Raw genomic sequence first — 20,055 nt, 5'->3', positions numbered from 1 at the left:
GATTTCTTGAGCTCCTTAAGGAAATGCAACTGGTGTAGAAGAAATACCAAACCATCAGAAAGTGACTGATTTTTTAGGATCCAAAAGCTGGAGAATCAACAGTGAATTAACCCCAGTAAATTCCTGAAAAATACTCAGGGCTAAATTAGTAACATTAGTAACATAATCTAACAACTTCTGCAGAATGACCAAGCAACAGGTACAAATCTAGATTTGTAGAAAAGCAGCTTTGATTACAGCGGCTTCTGCTTATAAAAGTTCATCACTGCATGTGCTCCTTTTTGTGCATTCAACTTCTCCCTTGAAATGTCACAAAAGCAAAGTCCTGTTTTCAAATTACTTCACTTCATCCAGAAGTCTGATCAGATCTCTCAGCCTTTATTTAAGGAAGTTTCAGGTTAGGATGTTCAGTTGAGACTCATCTTAAAAATAAATTACCAAAACAAGTGCTTTTCTACAGCTTTCTTTTCCAGAGCTCTGTGCCAACAGTGCATAAACAAGCAGTGCCAGAAAGCAGACAATCATTTTTTTTTTACTATCTCACAAGCATATTCTGAAATAAAGGACTGAAAGAGTCCTTTGGCCCACACCTCAACAGGGACGTTCATAAACTAGAAAATGCTGAAATAAAGACATTCTTTAACACTTTCAACAAGGGCACTACAACAGCAGAAGTACAAGTTGCCTAATGCCAGCTGAGCCTGTAGATTCAGACTCAAGAGCCAAATCTCAAACAGTGCCTTAAGCATCACAATTCCAATGTTAACAGAAAAGTAGCAAATAAAAGTAAAGGGTATTAAGAGCCTATGGAGAACTTCAGCTACACCTAAAATTACAAAGTATTGGCACATTCCAGTTTATCAGCTGCAACATCTGCACATTCACAAAAATATTTTCAATACCTCATAGGAGTTCTTCTGTGTAGTTCTGCCTTTATTTTGATATTGACCAGTCTCACAACAGTTTAAAGGGTCATACACAGGGTTTAAACACTGGGTAACATTACTTCTGAATGTCAGATGGGGAAGATTAGTGAGGTTACAGAAAAGCACATAGCTAGTGCAGAACAGTCTGTTTAATTGATTCCAATTCCTACCAGTTCCTAAAATGGAGGTAAGGGGTCAGGGTCTCAGCTTTGCCAGACAAGTACTTTCATTCTGACCTTCATCTCCCAGAAAAGTTTGCTTATGTTCAGATATCATTTCTTCTCTAGGAACAAGGTTAACCAATACACCAAACCCTACTGTGAAACAACAGATATAAAACAGATTGAAGCAAAAGATGTAACTGATCTACCTGATGGCAACAGTTCAGTGAAACATTTCTCTCAGAACAGGAGAGCAATTGAAAGTGAGAGTAAATTAAACTGTGACAGCAACAAGACGACATGCTGGAAGAATACAAAGGGATGTAAAGCTGTACATAAATGTCTTAGTAATAAAGTTCTTAACAGATCTCTCTTGTGCATTAAGCATACTCAAGCAGTCTGAAGTCTATATAGAGGCAAAAGCCAATAGCAGGCACTACTACTGACTGCACTTTCTATCCCGCAGTTTGGCTTTGCTGCAATGCCTAACAGCTGACTTAGAACTGGAGGTGATTTTTGTGGGCATTAACACTTTCTGATCCACAATCATTCCAGCATCACTGGAACAAAATCCACGATTACATTATCAAGAAGGAAATTTGCTCATTGAAACCATAACATCAAAAAGTCCAGTCCAAAGTACAGCTTACATCACTATTCTGAAGCTGTTCTTCTTCAGACCTTCAAGCTGAGTCAAGTTTTGTTACTCTCATTCAGAACACAGTTCGGTTATAAACCAGCAATTTTTTTTCCCCTCAGGGGTCTTTATTAACTTTCTGAAGCACACTGGTCAAATGTTTCCTAACTCATTAAGAAAATCAGCAGTGTAAGATTCAGCAGATCAGACAACTGAAGTTTCCATCACCATAAAATCAAAAAGAAAACTACATTCCTCTTTTGGGTCCAGAAGCTGAGCATCACTGTGAAGCTGCCCAGGACCCGCCTGGCACGCTGTGTGCGCCAGCACAACGCATGAGCCACGTGGAGCAGGTTGTGGGAAATCAGAGCACTAGCCAAGAACATGGGTTAAACTTGACCTACTTGCACAGAGTAAGACATACGGAATGCCACATTTGATTACAGTGATTTGGCCCATTACAGCCTTGTGGGGTTGTATGATTTTGAGCGTAGTGTCATGATCAGACAGGCGGAAAGCAAAGGCATATTTTCAAAACAAGTCTTGCACGCATGCCCTTCATGCTGAAAACATCTCTGACACGTTTCAATATTTTTTTTCCCTAATCTAAGCCCAGGGGAAATTTAATAGAAATCCACAATGCAACTTAATTCAGGCAAGCACTGAAGACATTTCCCCCTCTCACCTGAAAGAAAAAGTGTACATTAACAAAGATCTTGTTTGCAACTGGTGAACAACTGGAAAACTAACTGACTGTTAGATGTAAAATACTAGAAAGATGATCATGTGACATTTTGGATTTTGCTTTGTTTTCTGTTAGACAGACAGCATGCTTCCAAACTAATAAGAAATTAAACATTAGAAAAAACACATTTGTATCACCAAGGAATGTCTGCTACAAGAAAATACCTGCTCTGCTTTTGAAAAAGCACACACTATTCCCATTATTTCTTCTAATGAAATTTACAAGTAAACACTCAGAGCACCAAAACTGTACGCTGTTAAACCTTGTATCCATGCTCTGGAGTTCAGAAGAAGTTAAGCACAACATCATATGCGAAGAACACAAAGCGCAACCATTTTCTTACACAGATACAGGATTTTCAACTGGATGTACGTGGTACAGAACTCTCATCTAGGAAGATTTTTGGTAAAATTTCAAGTGAAAGGCACAGCGTGAAAAATATAACATCACAACGTGACACTAAGTGCTATAAATGAGGCTATAAACTTAATGCTACCTCAAACTAAAACCTAACTAGATGTCTCTCTGTAGTGTTCCTCCAGAATAATAATCCCATTAGCCCAGCAATTGCTTCAAGGTTTACTGAACATTCCCTGCCTACAGTATCTGGGCAGTAACAGGAAAAAGCCAGCAAATAAGTGGTTGCCCACAATAGTGGAATTAAAGGAAGCCCTCAGCAACAACACATGAGATTGCAAAGCGGATGGCCCATTGGATCAAGTGTTATTTTCTACTCCAATGAAGCAGTTAAGCCTTGCAGTCAGCGAGAATACATCTGCCCTCAACCTTAAAAGCCAGCAAAGGCTGCAGAGCTGGAAACAGACTTGTGTACTACACCAAAAGTATTGCTCTTTTCAGAAAGTCTGCATATTTCCCTTGGTTCCAAAGCTAGTGCAGATTTCTTTCTTTTCTGACTAGTGCCAGGGAAGTACAGATACCTTCTGACACAATCTAATCCCCACTACAGTTAGTGATCAGAGTGCTTAAAGTAATTAAAAAACCTGGCTTTAAACAAAGCCCCAAAATGACATTGTCCAGACAGTAAATAATTAATGAAGTAACACTCATTATCACTCAGTCTGGAAAAAAAAAAATACAACAAAAAACATGAAAGGGAAAACTATCAGGTTTAGACTCAGAAGTCTGGTACTATTCATGTGAAATGAGCTAGATTTTGAAGATGGTTTCATATTCAAGATTCCTCATAGCTATATTAATGTTATTAATATCCGATGTATCAGTTTGATCCTCACATCTGATTCTCGCTGTTGAATCAAACATACAGAAAGTGCCACTCCAGTCACCAATTCTACATAGAACAAGCTATTTCATTCACCACTAGACAATCTAACTAGAGAGCATTCATTAATTTTATACAGACCGTTGCCTAAGATAGAAGAGAGCTGCAAAGATCCATGTACTGCTTTTCACTCCTGACCTCTAGTGGAGATCCCTTAACATATCACTCACCAGTGAAATAAGCCAATTTTGTTCCCTCTAAGAAACTGAAAAGGAAAAAACATACAACACTGAACTTCTGGGGTTTGAATAACCATAAAACAATTTGTACTAACAAACAGAATTGTATTTATTTATTTATTTCGTATGGAAAGTAAGTATTCAGGCCATTCAATAAAAGCACAACTAAAAAGGTGTCCAGGGCTGCCTCTGACTTCAGGTTTTTAGGCTAAGCTGACTTTGGTACAATTAACTACTTCAGCTAAAAATGAGGCTACTTTCTGAAGATCACACATCATCAATAAAACCTGTTTTCTGAACAAAAATGAGTTAAAAATCTGTCATATCAGGAAAACAGAGCCCTGCCAGGGAAAACAGTCTAGTAAAAAAGGCTCACATTCCTTGAAACCAGAATTGTAAAATATGGTCAGGTCAGTGTTTATTCAGTCCATTTTTCCACTTGGAGGAAATTAAGGGAAAGGCACTGAAGACTCTGCAGTTACTTTAGAAAAATCACCCTTAAAGTCTTGTTAATTCAGGAAAATTCCAGCAGCACAGCTGACACTGAATAACTTCGTTATTTTATCATAGCTCACATCAGGTAAACATGTCATAAAATTTCGCAGCCAGACCTAATTTGCTTCAAAATATTAATCTTATTTTAAAAGCAAACTGGACTGAAAAGGGGAGTGACCTGGCTCTGGAAAATCTGCCCTGGTTTACTCTTTGGTAACTGAGCAATTCTTCCAAGAGAAAGGCTAGAGGTAAAAAAAAAATAAAAAAATCATCATTATCATTAGATGTGTTTTCCTTTTTCCTCATAGAATCATAGAATGGCCTGGGTTGAAAAGGACCACAATGATCATCTAGTTTCAACCCCCTGCTATGTGCAGGGTCACCAACCAGCAGACCAGCCTGCCAAGAGCCACATCCAGCCTGGCCTTGAATGCCTCCAGGGATGGGGCATCCACAGCCTCCTTGGGCAACCTGTTCCAGTGCATCACCACCCTCTGCGTGAAAAACTTCCTCCTAATATCTAATATATTTTCAATGTAAATCAGTCTGCTTTCAAACTTAATTCTGAGAAACGCCACATTTAATTTATTTTATAACTGTTAGAAAGAAAAAAGACTTTCTTTACAGCTATTTACACTTGCGCGCAATTTACACTCTGCTTTGCAATCTTAGAAGTCTTTTGCAGAGCTGCAACTCCTCCAACAGAGGTCGCTGCCATACAATATGATCTGCCAAATGAAGGGAAGCTCCTAACAAACGCGCCCATACCGTCTCTGCTTTCATGTCAAGCAGCCAGCAATTCCCTTCCAGCCCAAATATTGCACTTAACCAGCTGGGACTGCTACAGCCCAATTGGCTGATGTCCAAGTTTGTTTGTTTGTTTAAATCTCAGCTTTCTTATCAAAAAGAATGTGAAAGGTACATAAAGAAGAAAAAACAAAAATCCACATTCAAGGAGAGACCAGTAAAATTTACAAACTTATTTTACAAGGCAGTTTATTGTACATAAGATGGCATTAAAACGGTGCTATACTGCCATATTACTGAGTTTAATATTCCAAAGCTACCATCCTTTAGCCAATGTAGTTCAAGAGCTACTAAACTCCCTCCATCCTCTCTCCCTCCTTCCCGCCCCCCCAAAAAAAAGCAAAGACCCCACACAACTAAAACACATTCCATGCACTAAGTCCTTTTCCTGCCAGATTTTCATCTGAGTGTAAAGTAAAAAAAAAAAGCACTACAGAAACACCAAATCTGTAAACCTTACTTTTTTTTCCTGGACACTTAAGATATTTTCCATCTCTAACTTCAAAGTCCAAAAGAATTGAGTCACCACATTTTAGTGTTGCACTTGTGAAAACACACTCCGCTGTGATCCTGTTCTTAATTGGGAAATGTATTTTCTTTCAAAGTAACTAAATTCCCATCTATGTTAATCAGACTGCCATAGACTGCAGTAACCAAGCTGGATGATTTCCCTTGAGGCTCTATCAAAGAGCCTGGCTACTACTGCCATCTAATGTGCTACTGCAAGGAGTGCACTCAGCTGCACTGCTCTTGAAGTTCCAATTAAACATTCTGCTTGAGCTTGACTCTGAACTACTGCACAGAACCCCTTTAGTGCCTTGGCTCACATCTCCTACACTAACAATGTTATGATATTACCTATTACCATATTACATCAAGCTGATGGATATAAATATTCTTTTACATATTCTATCTGAAAAAGATTTCTTGGGCATGTCAGTATTGAAATGCAAATCTTGTGTGTATGGAGCCAGTGCTGACTGTCAATTTGATAACTCATTTCAGTGACACACTTGCTCTGGGCTCCCGAGGAGGAAGAATCCCTCTGGCCTTCCAAATCACATAACTGGAAAGACATTTCAGGAAAGCTTTCTGATCAGCCTATAGAGCTTTCTTTTTCCAGGACACCAGTCAGACAAAATATGTTTGACCAATATGGAAGGCTATTGAAACACATCAGGACTTTTTCCCTTATTAGAAAGCAAGCGTGAAGATATAGATCATATTTGGTCTAGATTCCTCTAGCTATACTTTTTCACTGCACTCTCCAATCACCTCTTGGCGTTGTCTGCAGACGTATGTCTGCTATTTTCTGGTGATATTGTACAACTGGCAATCCAGTAAGATCAGTACAGATATGCAGAATTCTACGTACTGATCTGATTCCTGCACCAGTTCATCAGTGAATTCTTCAAGCTCACACCACCTTGCACCACAAAAACATTTGCTCTGATCTACCTGTCTGACTGAAAGGGAACTGAAGTCTCAAAATCAGTAGGTACTTCAGAGGAGGCCCTCCTTGGTTTAGCTATGAGAATGCAGAAATAATTTAACCTTTCAGGGAAGGACAACAGATTACAACAAGATCTGTTCTGGTGATATGACTACAAGGAAAGCTATCAAAGTACAATTCATTGAACCAGTCAGTAATCCAACACAAATAAACCATCTGGATTGCCATTTTGTTTGAATTACTCAAAAGACGGCTTTTAAAGCAAATGAAGAGAAACTGGAATGAGAAAGAAGATCTTTGGATAAACAGTTTGAATGAACAAAGAAAAGGAATAAGTGATCAGTTCCCACAGCGGAGAGGAGTCAGCGGAGGTCTGCAGGAATGCCATCCAATGTACTGGCAGATAACCTAAGAAGGATCAGAGCAGCAGGAAAATAACCAGCAGGCAAAATAGAAAAGAACCTCACAAGGCTAGTGCCACTCGACAATAAAACCTAACTGTGGAAGTGTGAAGTGATGTATCAAGAGAAAAACAATCTTAGTTTCATGCTTAAGATTATCAGCTCCGAGCTGGCTATTACAGTTCTGGAATGAGACCTTGGAGTCATGTTCAATTTAGATAAGGTTTGCATATAATTGGGCTCATGAGCAGCTAAAAGAAATACCAACTACATGTTCAGAAATAAGGAAAATCATTAATCAGCAACACATACAAGGAAATTCTGGTCCCTAAAGCTCCTTAAGGATACGGAAGAACAGGAAAAAAGTTAATGAAGGAGTACATTGATGATTGAAACTATGATATGACTTCTACACAAGAAACAGCTTGGCTGTCTTTCACTTCTCATCTGAAAAAGAAATATTCAGAATTGAGAAAAATACAGAACTACACAGTCACTGGAGATATGGGGAACACAAAGATGTAAAATGCAGGCTTTTAACGTGTGCCAGTTTCACTGAACAGAACTAAAAGAAATTAGGCTAAAGAATAAATAACAAGCTGATGACTCTTCCTATGCAGGTCGATTTGCATGGAAAGGGTACTACAAGCCTGCAGCAATTTTAGGGGAAAACAGGGACATATCTTGAACTGACAAACATTAGAAAACTGAATATAGTTAATAATTACATCTGACTTGAAAATAATACATTAGAACCATCACAAATACATTTTCTTCTCATTTCTGCTTTCCTAGACATCTGGTTACATTAAGGGTTCAAGTTTTACTAGATTTTCAGCTTCAACTTTTAACCTTATTCAGAAAGAGCCACCTGCTCTCATTCTTTGAGGCTTTCCACAATTTCCAGAACTTTACCATTGTTATCGTATTGGTGTTTTCCCACTGAAAGTCTTGCTTGGGTAGGGCTTCTGCCAGTCCCTTCAAATCTCTTACTCTGCTGATTCCCAGCTGGTTTAAGATGCTGTCAAACATGGCAGCTGTTTTGTCTCAGCACAGCTGGAATAGGTTAAAACAACAGACAGAGAGCTGTTTAGGGCTGCTGATGTGGCCAACATCTCCACCTGTAAGGTATTTCCCTTCAACACCAGAAATATTGATGGTTCAAAGAAAACAGAAATTTCTTGCCATATGATGTAGCTGTTCTCTGGACAGCCTTCCTCCTGAAGGCAGTACCATTTTCAGCATTGCCCTGGAGCTTTGCGAGATGCTCACCTTGCTGAGCAGCTGAAGCACAATCCCAGCAGAGTAATAAGTGAGTGTGGAAAAAATGAGCAAAAGCAAGAGCACATACCCAGAGGGAAGTAAAAGGGTGATTCCTGAAGAAGGCATACTTGGCAAGATAGTACCCATTGCAAACACACACATACTCTAAAGGTTTGCACTAGTTGAAACTATAACTTTGCTAACATACTTACCCATGACTTTGGCTGTAAATGCTACTGAATGAACCTGCTACTACTGCTAGCACTAAATGTTTTTCCAGAACTGGGAAAGTATTACAGTATGCCTGCCCCAATCCTAGACTCATTCTGTACCTCCAAAGAGGCAAGACAGTAGGCTTGAGGGACTGTTTTTCTGATGTAGCATCACGATGAGCTCTCCTAAGAGCTACAACAAAAAAATTGATAAAAATCTCAACAAAATCAGTGATTTTGGAAAACAATTATTTCAATATATACATCAGGTATAAAAATCAAGGGCAATTATTTTAGTGACATCTATAATAGCTTATATTCTTCATTTCTAAATGGGTTATTAAAAGTTTTAGACATGGAACTCCACATTTTCCACCACTGTCAACAAAACTGACATGTCAACAAAAATGACAAATCAATTTAATCATCTCCTCAGAATTCAGAGAGCTTTTTACCGATTCATCAGAAGTGTAAGGTAAATAAATACTACTTCACATTTGGGAGCATTACCTTTCCAATGTGACAGATGAAAGATAGCTCTGCTTGCACAGCACAATAAACATGAAATATAATACAAACTCCATGAAGTAGCTTAGGTAAGCAGAAATAATAAAACTATGTAAGGGAAAAAACTTCACATGAGCATTTGCCACCACTTCAGACTTACAAACCTTCTCAGGGTCTTGGTTTCTGGTTCAAGGCACATGGTTCAGGAAAGATTTGAAGTTAAATAGTAACATTAATACAGATACAAAATCAGTATTGGTAAAAAAAAAAAAAAAAAAAAAAAGTCACATTATTTCTGCATTCAAATTTCCAAGAACTTTAAACACGATCTTCTAAGATAAGTTTTAAATAACAGAATGGCTTGTGTTGGAATGGATCTTGAAGATCATCCAGTTCCAACTTCTCTGCCATAAGCAGGGACACCTTCCACCAGATCAGGCTGTCTGGGTCCCCCAACCAACGTGGCCTTGATTGCCTCCAGAGATGGGGCATCCACAGCTCCCCTGGGCAGCCTGCATCTTTAACCACAGAGAGATATATACGGCCACGACAACGCCAGGGAACACTTCAGGCTGGGGCAGAGTGGCTGGAACACTGTGCAGAGGAAACAGACCTGAGGGTACTACTGGTCAATGCTAGGCCAAACATGAGCCAGCAGTCCAGCAGTGTGCCCAGGTGACCAAGAAGATCGATGACATCCTGGCTTGTAACAGAAAAAGTGCACCCAGCAGGAGCAGGGAGGTGACTGTCCTTCAGAACTCAGCCCAGGTGAAACCACACCTCGAGTACTAAGTTCACTTTGAGGTTCTCACTATAAGAAGGAGACCATGGCACTGAGGCCCCAAAACGTATTCAGAGACAGGCAGTAAGGCTGTGAGGGCTGTGGAGCACAAGACATATGAGGAATGGCTGTGGGAGCTGGGATTGTTCAGTCTGGAGAAGGCTCAGGGGTGACCTTGTACCTGAAGGGAGGCTGTGGTGAGGTGGGAGTCATCCTCCCACATAACCAGCAATAGGGCTAGAGGGAATGGCCACAACCTGTGGCAGGGGAGATTCAGGTTGGATGTCAGAAAATACTTCTCTGAGAGAGTGCTCAGGTGCTGGAATGGGCTGCCCAGAGAGGTGGTGGAACGTTAAAGAAATGTTTAGATGTTGTACTGAGGAACACGGTTCAGTGGGAAATACTGGTGATAGATGGACAGTTGGACTGGATCATCTTATCTGTCTTTTCCAACCTTGGTGAGTCTATGATTCTACATTGGCCTCAAAGTCTTCAAAATAAACATAACAGTTCTGCAGAAGTAGCTTTTACAACTTGGAGAAAAAAAGTACTTGAAAAGAAAACTGCTGGTATTCAGCATGGTTCATTTTCCTGCCCATATTACACAGTTTTAATTCAGGAGAGTTTTCAAGCAGGGTAAGTTTCAGTTCTTACCTACAGCCAGTGCTGCACTCTGTTCTTGGCCTCCACTCTGTTTCAAAAGAAGAACAGATTATAAAAATACATTCTTTTGCACCTAAAGTCTTCAGTGTAATGCTATGCAGCCCTACAAAAGTAAACACACATCTGTTTCAGACATTGCACCCTTCTTCAGAATCTACTTCTTAACTATAGTTCTGGACTCATATGCCACTGACTTTAGAACAATTCTGCATTCTTGTTTTTTAATGCAACTTTCAATCTCAAGGCATATAAATAGGGAACATAATCACTGAGTCAAGAACTTGCTTCTAGGAAAACAGGCTGCTGGTGATAGGTAATTTGAAAGAACACATACTGTAACAAATTTAATTACTAGAAGGTCAAAGCTACAATAGAAAAAACACATTTAGATTCCCCTGAATTCCACTTACCCTAACTGGATAACCTTACCAATATTTTTTTCCCCTCCCCATGACAGTAGACTGCTAAATTCCTATTTTGAGACAAAGCAACTAAAAACAAAACTGGAAAACATTAATTATGTACAGGTCAGGGCCGAACACAGTGCATGTTGTTAACAGATATCAAAACAAAAGACCCAACAATAATACACCTTCAAGAAGCTCCGTTCCTGAAAGAAGAGGAAAACGATATAAAAATCAAATAGATGAATGCTAACATTTAACAACACAGAAGTTTCTTCCTGAAACCAGACTTTTCTGTAGTCAGTAACACCAATTAAGATGATTCTGACCGAAAGTTAATTAAGTTCATTGAGCTATTAACAATCAGTACAAGTCCAAAATCATTAGAATGACTACACTATATAAATAAATATGAAAACAGTAAAAAAACACAACAGCAGCAAAGGCAAGGATTTTTAAAAAAAGCTTTTCCAAAAGCATTAGTTGATTGTTATACGCACACCTGGAAGCTTCCAACTGATAGAATTATAAGAAAAATCACAAACTGATCAGCTCTTTACATCTTTTCAGACAGAATATTGCATTTATCATCATGAGCACTTCATACTGTTAAGAAAGGCATGCTGATGCTCAGATAGTTTGTCCTGAGTGAAAAAATGAGTGAAAGCTGATTATAAACACACGCAGTCTTTCCAGGACTCTTATGCTAAGGAAGGCAGAGGACAGACGTTTAGAGCCATCAGGCAGAAGGGAAACAACTAGGAAAGCTCTAACTCTGTTAGATCAGTACCAAATAACAGACAAAAAGATGCTAGTACAGGAATCTACTAATTGGATTCCCATATGGACTCATTTAAGTTGAAACAGACCTTCAAGATCACCAAGTTCCACAAACAATCTGACCCATGGAGTCCCATCGCTAACTCATGTCCCTTAGTGTCACATTCACATGCCTCAGTCCAGGTATGGGGACTCCATCACTTCCCTGGGAAGCCCATTCCAACGCTTGAGCACTTTCTCCGTGAAGGAGGGAGTTAAACTGGATTCTGGGAAGAATTTGTGGCCATTTCCTCACGTCCAGATACCCTCTTCACTGCAGCCTTCTTTCAGGTAGCTGTAGAGAACAACGAGCTCTCACCTCAGACTCCTTTTCTCCAAACTAAGCAGCTTCTGCTGCTTCTCCTAATTCTTGTTCTCCAGTCTTTTCACCACACTGTATACGATCGAGCAGCTCCACATTCTCCTTTTAGTGAGAGGCCCAAAACTCAACACAAATTCAAGGTATGGTCTCACAAGTGTCACATACAAGGGCACAATCCCCTCCCTAGTCCTGCTGGCCAAGGTATTTCTGCCAGGATTCCATTGGCTTTCTTGTCTACCTGGGCACAGCGCTGGCTCACATTCAGCTGGCTGTGCACCAGCATCCTCACATCCAAATTTAGTACCAATCTGTATGCCTCCATGCAAAACAGACTGAGCACATCTGATGCTATGAACTTTGCTTACACTGGCATGCTGACAGTAATGAAATCGTATAGTGCAAAAATCAAATATCACATAATACTCTAAGTTTTAACGTTTGCACAAAGCTATATAATAAAGCATCGTCTAAATTAGTAAGGACTAGATTTGTACATCCCTAGTTGTCAGTGAGGAATCATCACTGAACATCCATTAAAGTGACAGGATGTCAGATTAGAGGTGTGATGGATTTCTTACATGATTAAATTTGTTTTTCCAGAAGCACCTCAGTTCAGACACAAGAGTATCTGAATAAAGAACCAACTGTCAGCTTCAGAGGGCATCACCTCTGTTGTCCCACTTAGTGGAGATGACCTGTAATATATGAGCTCCCATCTGATTGTGATTCTCAAGGTTTGGAATAATACTAACAGGCATAAAACAAGGCATCTACTACATAATAAGTAGTGAAAAAATAATATTTTTTCCTAGATTTTGCAACTCTGATTCAGCCAAGTACTGAATGTTATGTCGCAGAGAACGCAGAAACACAGAACTGTAGGGATTGGAATGGACCTTTAGATATCACTGAGTGCAACCTCCCCTGCAAAGCAGCCCCCCTACAAAAGGGACAGATAGACGTCCAGGCAAGTCTTGAATATCTCCAGAGAAAGAATCTATAAACTCCCTGGGCAGCCTCTTCCAGTACTCCACCACTCTCACTGTGAAGAAGTTCCTTTGCATATTGGTGCAGAACTTCATATGCTCCAGTTTATGGCCATTTTCCCTTGTCCTGTCCCCACAGACTGTTGAATAGAGGTTGGCCATGTCTCTTGGACTCCTACACTCAAGACATTATGAGCATAATAAGATCACCTCCAGGTCTTCTTTTCTCAAGGCTGAACAGACCCAGGTCACTCAGCCTTTCCTCAAAGGAGAGATGCTCCAGGCCTTTTATCATCTTTGTGGCCCCCAATTGGATGCTCTCCAGGGGATCCCCATCTTTTTTGTATCAGGGAGCCCAAAACTGGCCACAGTACTTCAGGTAAGGCCTGACCACGGCAGAGCAGAGGGGAAGGATCACCTCCCTTGACCTGCTGGTCATGATCCTTTCAATGCACCCCAGGATCCCACTGGCATTCTTGGCCACCTGGCTCATGGCCAACATGTCATCCACCAGGACTCCCAGGTTCTTCTACACAGAGCTCCTCTCCAGGAAGTCATGCCCCAACCTGTACCGATACTTGTGGTTATTCCTTCCCAGGTGCAAGACTTTACACCTGCTTTTGTTAAACCCCATCTGGTTTATTGCTGCCCAGCTCTCCAGTCCATCCAGGTCTTGCTGAATGGCAGCACAGCCTTCAGGCATGTCAGTCATTCCTCCCAGCTTTGTATCATCTGCGTACTTGCTGAGGGTGGACATAACCCCCTCATCAAGGTTGTCGATGAAGTTAAAGACAAGCAGCTGCTAAGAAAAACTGCTTATTATTCAACAGGTTAACAGCTCACGGATTGTTTACTTTTTTAAATAAAGAGACAAACAGCAGAGAAAGTAATGCATCTCATTTCTGGAGCCTTTATTATGCAGAGGCATAACACCTCTTGGTCTGCAACCTAACTTCAACACAGCAGAAAGAGGCTAAAGCACATGTGCTAACTTCCGATGCCAGCTAGAAACTGAAATAGTTATCAGGACAGTTGGGAAATAGATGGGGAAAAGCACTGACAGATTGAGACAGGTAGTGAATCACCCAGTCAGTAAAGGCCTGGAGCTGACTGAAGTCAAACATTACTCAAATGTAAGATGAACTAAGTAAACTTCGCATCTTGTGGACAACGGATTTTGAAAAGACTAGTAACAGGCCAGCTGCTGAATAAACTCTAGGTTTGGGGTATCCATCTCAGATTGGAACTGATACTGCTCAGCATGGAAAGATTTCAGAAGAGGTTCACCAGTAACTTCCAGTAAGGAATCAACATCATCTGCTCAGCTCCCATGGAACTTACCGAGCAGTCCCCACACATAAGCACAGCTTTGGCAGCAAGCATAGCAGATTTTTATGTATAAGAAAGGTGATTTTGCAGCTCTTCAACACTTGCGTGTTACTGCCTATTAAGAACTCCAAACATCAAGCACAAAGAAACCAGTTTTCTAGTAAGAACCTAAATTACTTTCTTTGTACTAGATTGGTACACTACAGCTCATAAGGAAACTTAAACAAAAGAATTACCTCATGAAGCCATAAAGCTTACAGAGCTGTCAAAGAAAGCTCACACAGAATCCCTGTACTTCATATGAAGCATAAGGCACCCAGGCTTTAGCATTCTTCAGAGAATAACTCACTTTGCTACCTTCACAGAGAAAAATGTTTAAATTACTCACTTGAAGTTCAAGATCACACTGGGATCTCCCCTGCTAAATATTGCCAACTGGGGCCTTGCGCGAGCCAGAGATGGACCATGGTAGGCATATTCTGAGTCACATCACAGTGATGAGAACAGGACCTAGCTTAAAAACAGCACTGCTCAGGCATTTTGCACATACTCCTGCTCTACTGCTTCAGATACAAGCTTGAAATTAACTCCAAAAACTGGTTACTCTTAGAACTGGAAGTACACACTGAAAATATGAGAACAAGCCCATTTCAATACAGAACTGCAAGTCAAATACATCCCACGTGTTGTGGGTATTAAAAAAAAGAACAGTAAGAAATTTTTAGCAATAAAACTTGATTTTTTAACTCAGTAAAAATAACAGATGGTTAAGCTACAGAAAATAAATCATAGCTAAGATCACGTTTCACAAAGTTTCAGGGCATCAGCAGTTGAACCAAGATTCAGTGCTAGGTGGACACAGACTCCCATACTAACATCTGTGATGCTAAAAAGATCCTGCAAAAACTGCATGGCAAACTGCAGTGGTAGTGTATCACTGCTACAAATTCATCCCGGTTCTTCTGACAAAGCAAACCCAGTAGTAGCCTGCTATGAAAGTACCTTTCTGACCACAGGCTGGAGAAAGGTCAGGATCCTTTTTCCTCTGCTGCCTTCCTATTACCCTTCTAAAGCTAAATTGTATCTTTATAGTTCATGTTACACTAAGCCCTTCACAAATGTATGTCATTTCTCAATACTGTTTGATACTATTACATATTACTTGCTACACTCAAAGCTGTACTAAGCATATTTCAAGGCCAGGCTGGATGGGGCTTTGAGCAACCTGGTCTAGCGGGAGGTGCCGTTGCCTATAGCAGGGAGTTGGAACTAGATGATCTTGAAGGGCCCTTCCAACCCAAACCATTCTATGATATAATTTTACGACAAAGATGGTAGTCTGATATGAAAGCTTTCTTGGACTGTGTTACACACCTGGCAAAAGCATGTGAAACTTTATGTCCTCTGTTGGCTGAGAAAAATGCATTTACATCAACATAACTGACAGGCTGTGCAGCTGTATTAGCATTCAGCACTTCATCCAAACACGCTGTTAAGCTCAGGCTCATATGTCCATCTAGAAGCTTAGTTAACTACTCAGCATCTCAACTTCCTTAAGACTAAGCCCAAAGACTTGGCTTCAAGCAATGTGGCAGAGAGCTATCAGGTTTGCTTTGAATAAAATATTTCAAGGAAGTAGAAGTGCTGCACTACAGACTCAAAAGGGGGGAGGGGAAAGGATGTCAATGTTTACTTAGGAAAGAAACCTAAGTTGAAGTCCGAGTACAAAGAATCTTTTACCCAAATGAAAAAGTTAATTTCCAAACAACCCTTAAGACTTCTCTAAGCAAGTGAGGATATTCACTATTAGACAATGAGAAAACCAAGCCAGGGCTTTTAGGAAAAGAAATTGGCCTTTCAGAGAAAAAAAAACTGAGTTGGGTGTGGGGGAGCATGGCGTAGGTCACAGGAGCTGTTATATTCCAGGCTGAGCATCTACATGTTTTACTGCAAAAAGGGAGGTTAAAAAAAAGGCACGCAGTAAGTTTTGAAGCAAGTCCTATGCTCAATATAGTCAATTATACAAACAACTGAAGTGCTCATTCTGGTGGCATATCATGTCCTGCATTTCTTTCAAACTATCCTAAGTTTAAATTCTGAAGAGTTTTAGTACCACATACTACACCCAAGCAGAATTTTGAAGAGATATCTAGCATTTGTGTTTCCCCCCCTCCAAAAAGTATTCAAGGTATTCATTACCTTTATAACATTAGGTGATGCTGCTATCTACTGCACATCTAACTTCCCTATAGCTACTTAACATTGCTATTTTTCTGCAATTAATGCTTCCTTTGAAGTTACACCGTTAACACCCATTTGTGAAGTGTTTCTGAATACCGGCCAAGTGATTCAACAACTCTCTATGTGAGCCATACAAAAGATGCAGGTTTTTTTTTTTTTTTTTTTTTTTTTTTTTTTTTTTTTTTTTTTTTTTTTTTAATATGACAGTTACAGAGTTCTGACTCACCAATGTCAGAACAACAGAACAAAACCCCAGTCTGTCCCAGGAAGTTTGCAGTGATACTCATACACTTGTATATTAAGACAATGGAAAACATTAAGGAAAGTGGAAAACATTAAGACAAAAAAAAAAGTCAAGAAAGCCTTTCCTTTCAAAGCTATTTATTAGCAGCACATTATCAGATCCAAGCAGCCTAAGAATTTGTAGCTCCATTCAGTAACATTTCAGAACGGCCCTTAAAAAAAACAAAAGTCACCTAGACTTTTCTTACTCCAAATATAGAACTACACTGCAACTATACATCAACTGTAGGGAACCTCTTTTTACTGACTGTTTTCCTTTTGATGAATTTTAATCTATAATCCTCAGTACAATTAGAAATTGAGAGCTGAAATGACCCAATAGGTAGAACTGTAGGATGAATCCAGACCAAAGCAGATTAGGCTGGAACTAAAGTACCAGAGGCAGCATGCACAAGCTAGAGGCAATACCATGCAGGAGCCCAACCACGTGGCACAGCCCTGGAAGAGCAGTCTGTGGTGCGAGCAGTGTCCACAGCAGCTCCACCAGAGCAGCTGCTGCACTATGCTTCAGCCTGGAGAAGTGACCTCATTGCAGCCTTTCAGTATTTTAAAGGGAGCCTTCAAACAGGAGGGGAATCAACTCTTTGAAAGGGTAGATAACTGCAGGAGAAGGGGAAATAGTTTTAAGTTGAAAGGAGGAAAGATTTAGGTTGGATATCAGGGGGAAGTTCTTTACAGAGAGAGTGGTGAGGTGCTGGAACAGGCTGTGGATGCCCCATCCCTGGAGGTGTGCAAAGCCAGGTTGGATGGGGCCCTGGGCAGCCTGGTCTAGTATTAAATGGGGAGACTGGGGGCCCTGCCTGTGGTGGGGGCTGAGGGGGTTGGAGACTCATGATCCTTGATGTCCTTTCCAACCTGGGCCATTCTGGGTGATTCCACATTGAGAGTCCCAAGAGCACCTCTGGTCTGCTCAGCTCTGCCTGCAGTTCCACCTTGTCTTCTGTACTGAAAGAGCAACTGAAAGTAGCAACTGTTTCAGCTAAAATTAAAATAAAGGAAGCTTATCAGATCTGCTGAACAGTAATATTCTACTAGCAGAAGATCAGGACCCAACAAAAAGAAAAGCAGGCAATCATATGCCAGTAAACACTGATAAATGAGAATACTCGAAGCAATCATATCAATCACATTTGTACAGAAAGGAAGAATCTAGTCAGATCATTTTAACCTGTGACCTCAACTGCTTATTGAGCAGCACTGAAGATGAAAGCATGCACAGAAGTTGCATAATGCAGGGTAGCAAACATAAGACAGAATATGGGAATACTGAAGCCTGGGTTTAGCTTCCAGGGACCGTTACGTGTATTAAACAGCTTTATCAAATAGACAGGGAAAAAAACAAGGAGCCATAGGACAGGGTTATAATTGCTGCACTGCAATTTAATGATACTGAGCAGAACATTTCTGCTCAGTAATTTCCAAAACTACTTCTAAGATGAGATTAAAAAAGGAAAAAAATAAAACTGCAGTTGTGGCAAAGCATTAGGCTGAGCATTAACGCACTCAGAAGGAGCACGTGTGAGCAATCCAGATCCCTGTGGTGCTTTTAAAAAAGTAAAAAACATGTAAAAACTAAAAATTTCATTTAACAAGCATTTAGAAGGTCCTCCTGTAACTCAGGAAGCGAAAAAAGCAACATCTGACATCAGCCTAATAGAACAGACCCTATAAAACGTAATGTGAAATCTCAATCACCAGTATCAACAAACAGCTTTTCATTAGAGCAACATTTGGCCCGAGAAAAGTTTACATATTTTGCAGGTCTGTTTAAAAGTGACTTTTTGAGAAGTCAAAACAACCCTTAAATTAATGACTTTGATTTGAAAGTTCATTGAACAAACAGAACCAAACAGTTGGTGTTGTCCTGAGTGATTATTTACAGGTGAAGAAAAAGAGCAGCTTTTCCTACATAAACAAAACAGCACAGCTCGAGGCTCCAGCAGAACACGGGGCCTGCTACAAGACTTTAAATCAGATTCAAAACTCACCTCTTTTTCAACTTACTCGACTAAGTGATGAAGCACAACTGCTACATATAGTCAGAGTATTCTGGAACAGCCCTATGGTTGATGAGTCAAAACCCTGTCACTGATCATTTGCAGGTTATTACTACCTTCATTCAAGGTTTTAAATAATTCTATATCTGCTGTGAGAGAAAAGATACCATGTTACGCTGCATCAGCAAGGCAGACTATTAATATTCATTACTGATGGGTACCTGTTAAGACTTTAACAACAGGATTGCACAGAAGATTTAAGCCTTCAATCTATTCCCATGCTATTGGAACCAGCCATATTAAGCCACATGAAACAAGGCCTATGATAAAACCCAGCAAATAAACAGGAGACAGCTCAGTTAGACCAAAAGGCTGTCAGCCATTCCTCTTTCTTGCTTCAGACAGCAGCAGTAACACAAAATAAATGCACGCTGGTAAAACATGGTAGAATTCCTGATTACTCTATTCAAAATATTTTCTAAGTAAGCAATACCAGAAAAGGTGTCTTAACTCACCATCATTTTCTTGGTAAAACTTCAACAAACCCACTATCACACAGACAACAAATCAATTTGAGCTCATCTGAACTGCAATTGGTAAGCAAACCTACCACAGTATATTCAGAGCAACACTACCAACAGATTTTATTCTTTTTTTTCAACTTGTGGCTCAAATGGGAAGTAAAGGTGGTTTCAGTTGTCAGAAAGACATTCATTTTTCTTTCTGTATTTACAGTGTATGACCTCATTGTGATGGATCAGTCTGTCATCCTGGTGGTTCTCACCCTGTCCTACTGCTGCTATCTGGTAGTTCTGCAGTGAAAGCTTTTCTTGCTTGTAGCACTTGTAGTTCCACTATCTCTAAATTCATTACGTGAGGCTGTCCCAAATGGAAAACTTTCTGAAAGAGCACATTAAGAGCTCCAGGTTGGTTTTTTTTTTTTTTTTTTTTTTTAAACACTTATTTCCTTGTTTAGTAGAGGAAACATTTGGCACTGACCAAAACAGAACAGAACATTGCTTTCTACCTCCAGCAGTACATTAAGTTTTGCATAAACTTCCTGACAGTCAAAGACACGCAGAAGTCTATAACACTACAGCCTAATTCAAGAAAAATCCATCTTC

General features: G+C 40.0%; 1 protein-coding gene across 1 annotated transcript in view; it reads right to left on the bottom strand.

Moving 5' to 3' along the window:
* Positions 1-20,055, bottom strand: part of CYRIB (CYFIP related Rac1 interactor B) — a 73,540-nt gene that overhangs the window by 18,539 nt on the left and 34,946 nt on the right. The window contains 1 exon segment of the mRNA XM_048939837.1: positions 10,522-10,558. Within this exon segment, the coding sequence (XP_048795794.1) occupies positions 10,522-10,558 (37 nt within the window).

Source organism: Lagopus muta, chromosome 3 (assembly GCF_023343835.1).
Source record: "Lagopus muta isolate bLagMut1 chromosome 3, bLagMut1 primary, whole genome shotgun sequence".
Lineage (NCBI taxonomy): Eukaryota > Metazoa > Chordata > Aves > Galliformes > Phasianidae > Lagopus > Lagopus muta.
The sequence above is the reverse complement of the archived record's forward strand: the minus strand, read 5'-3'. Positions and strand labels throughout refer to the sequence as shown.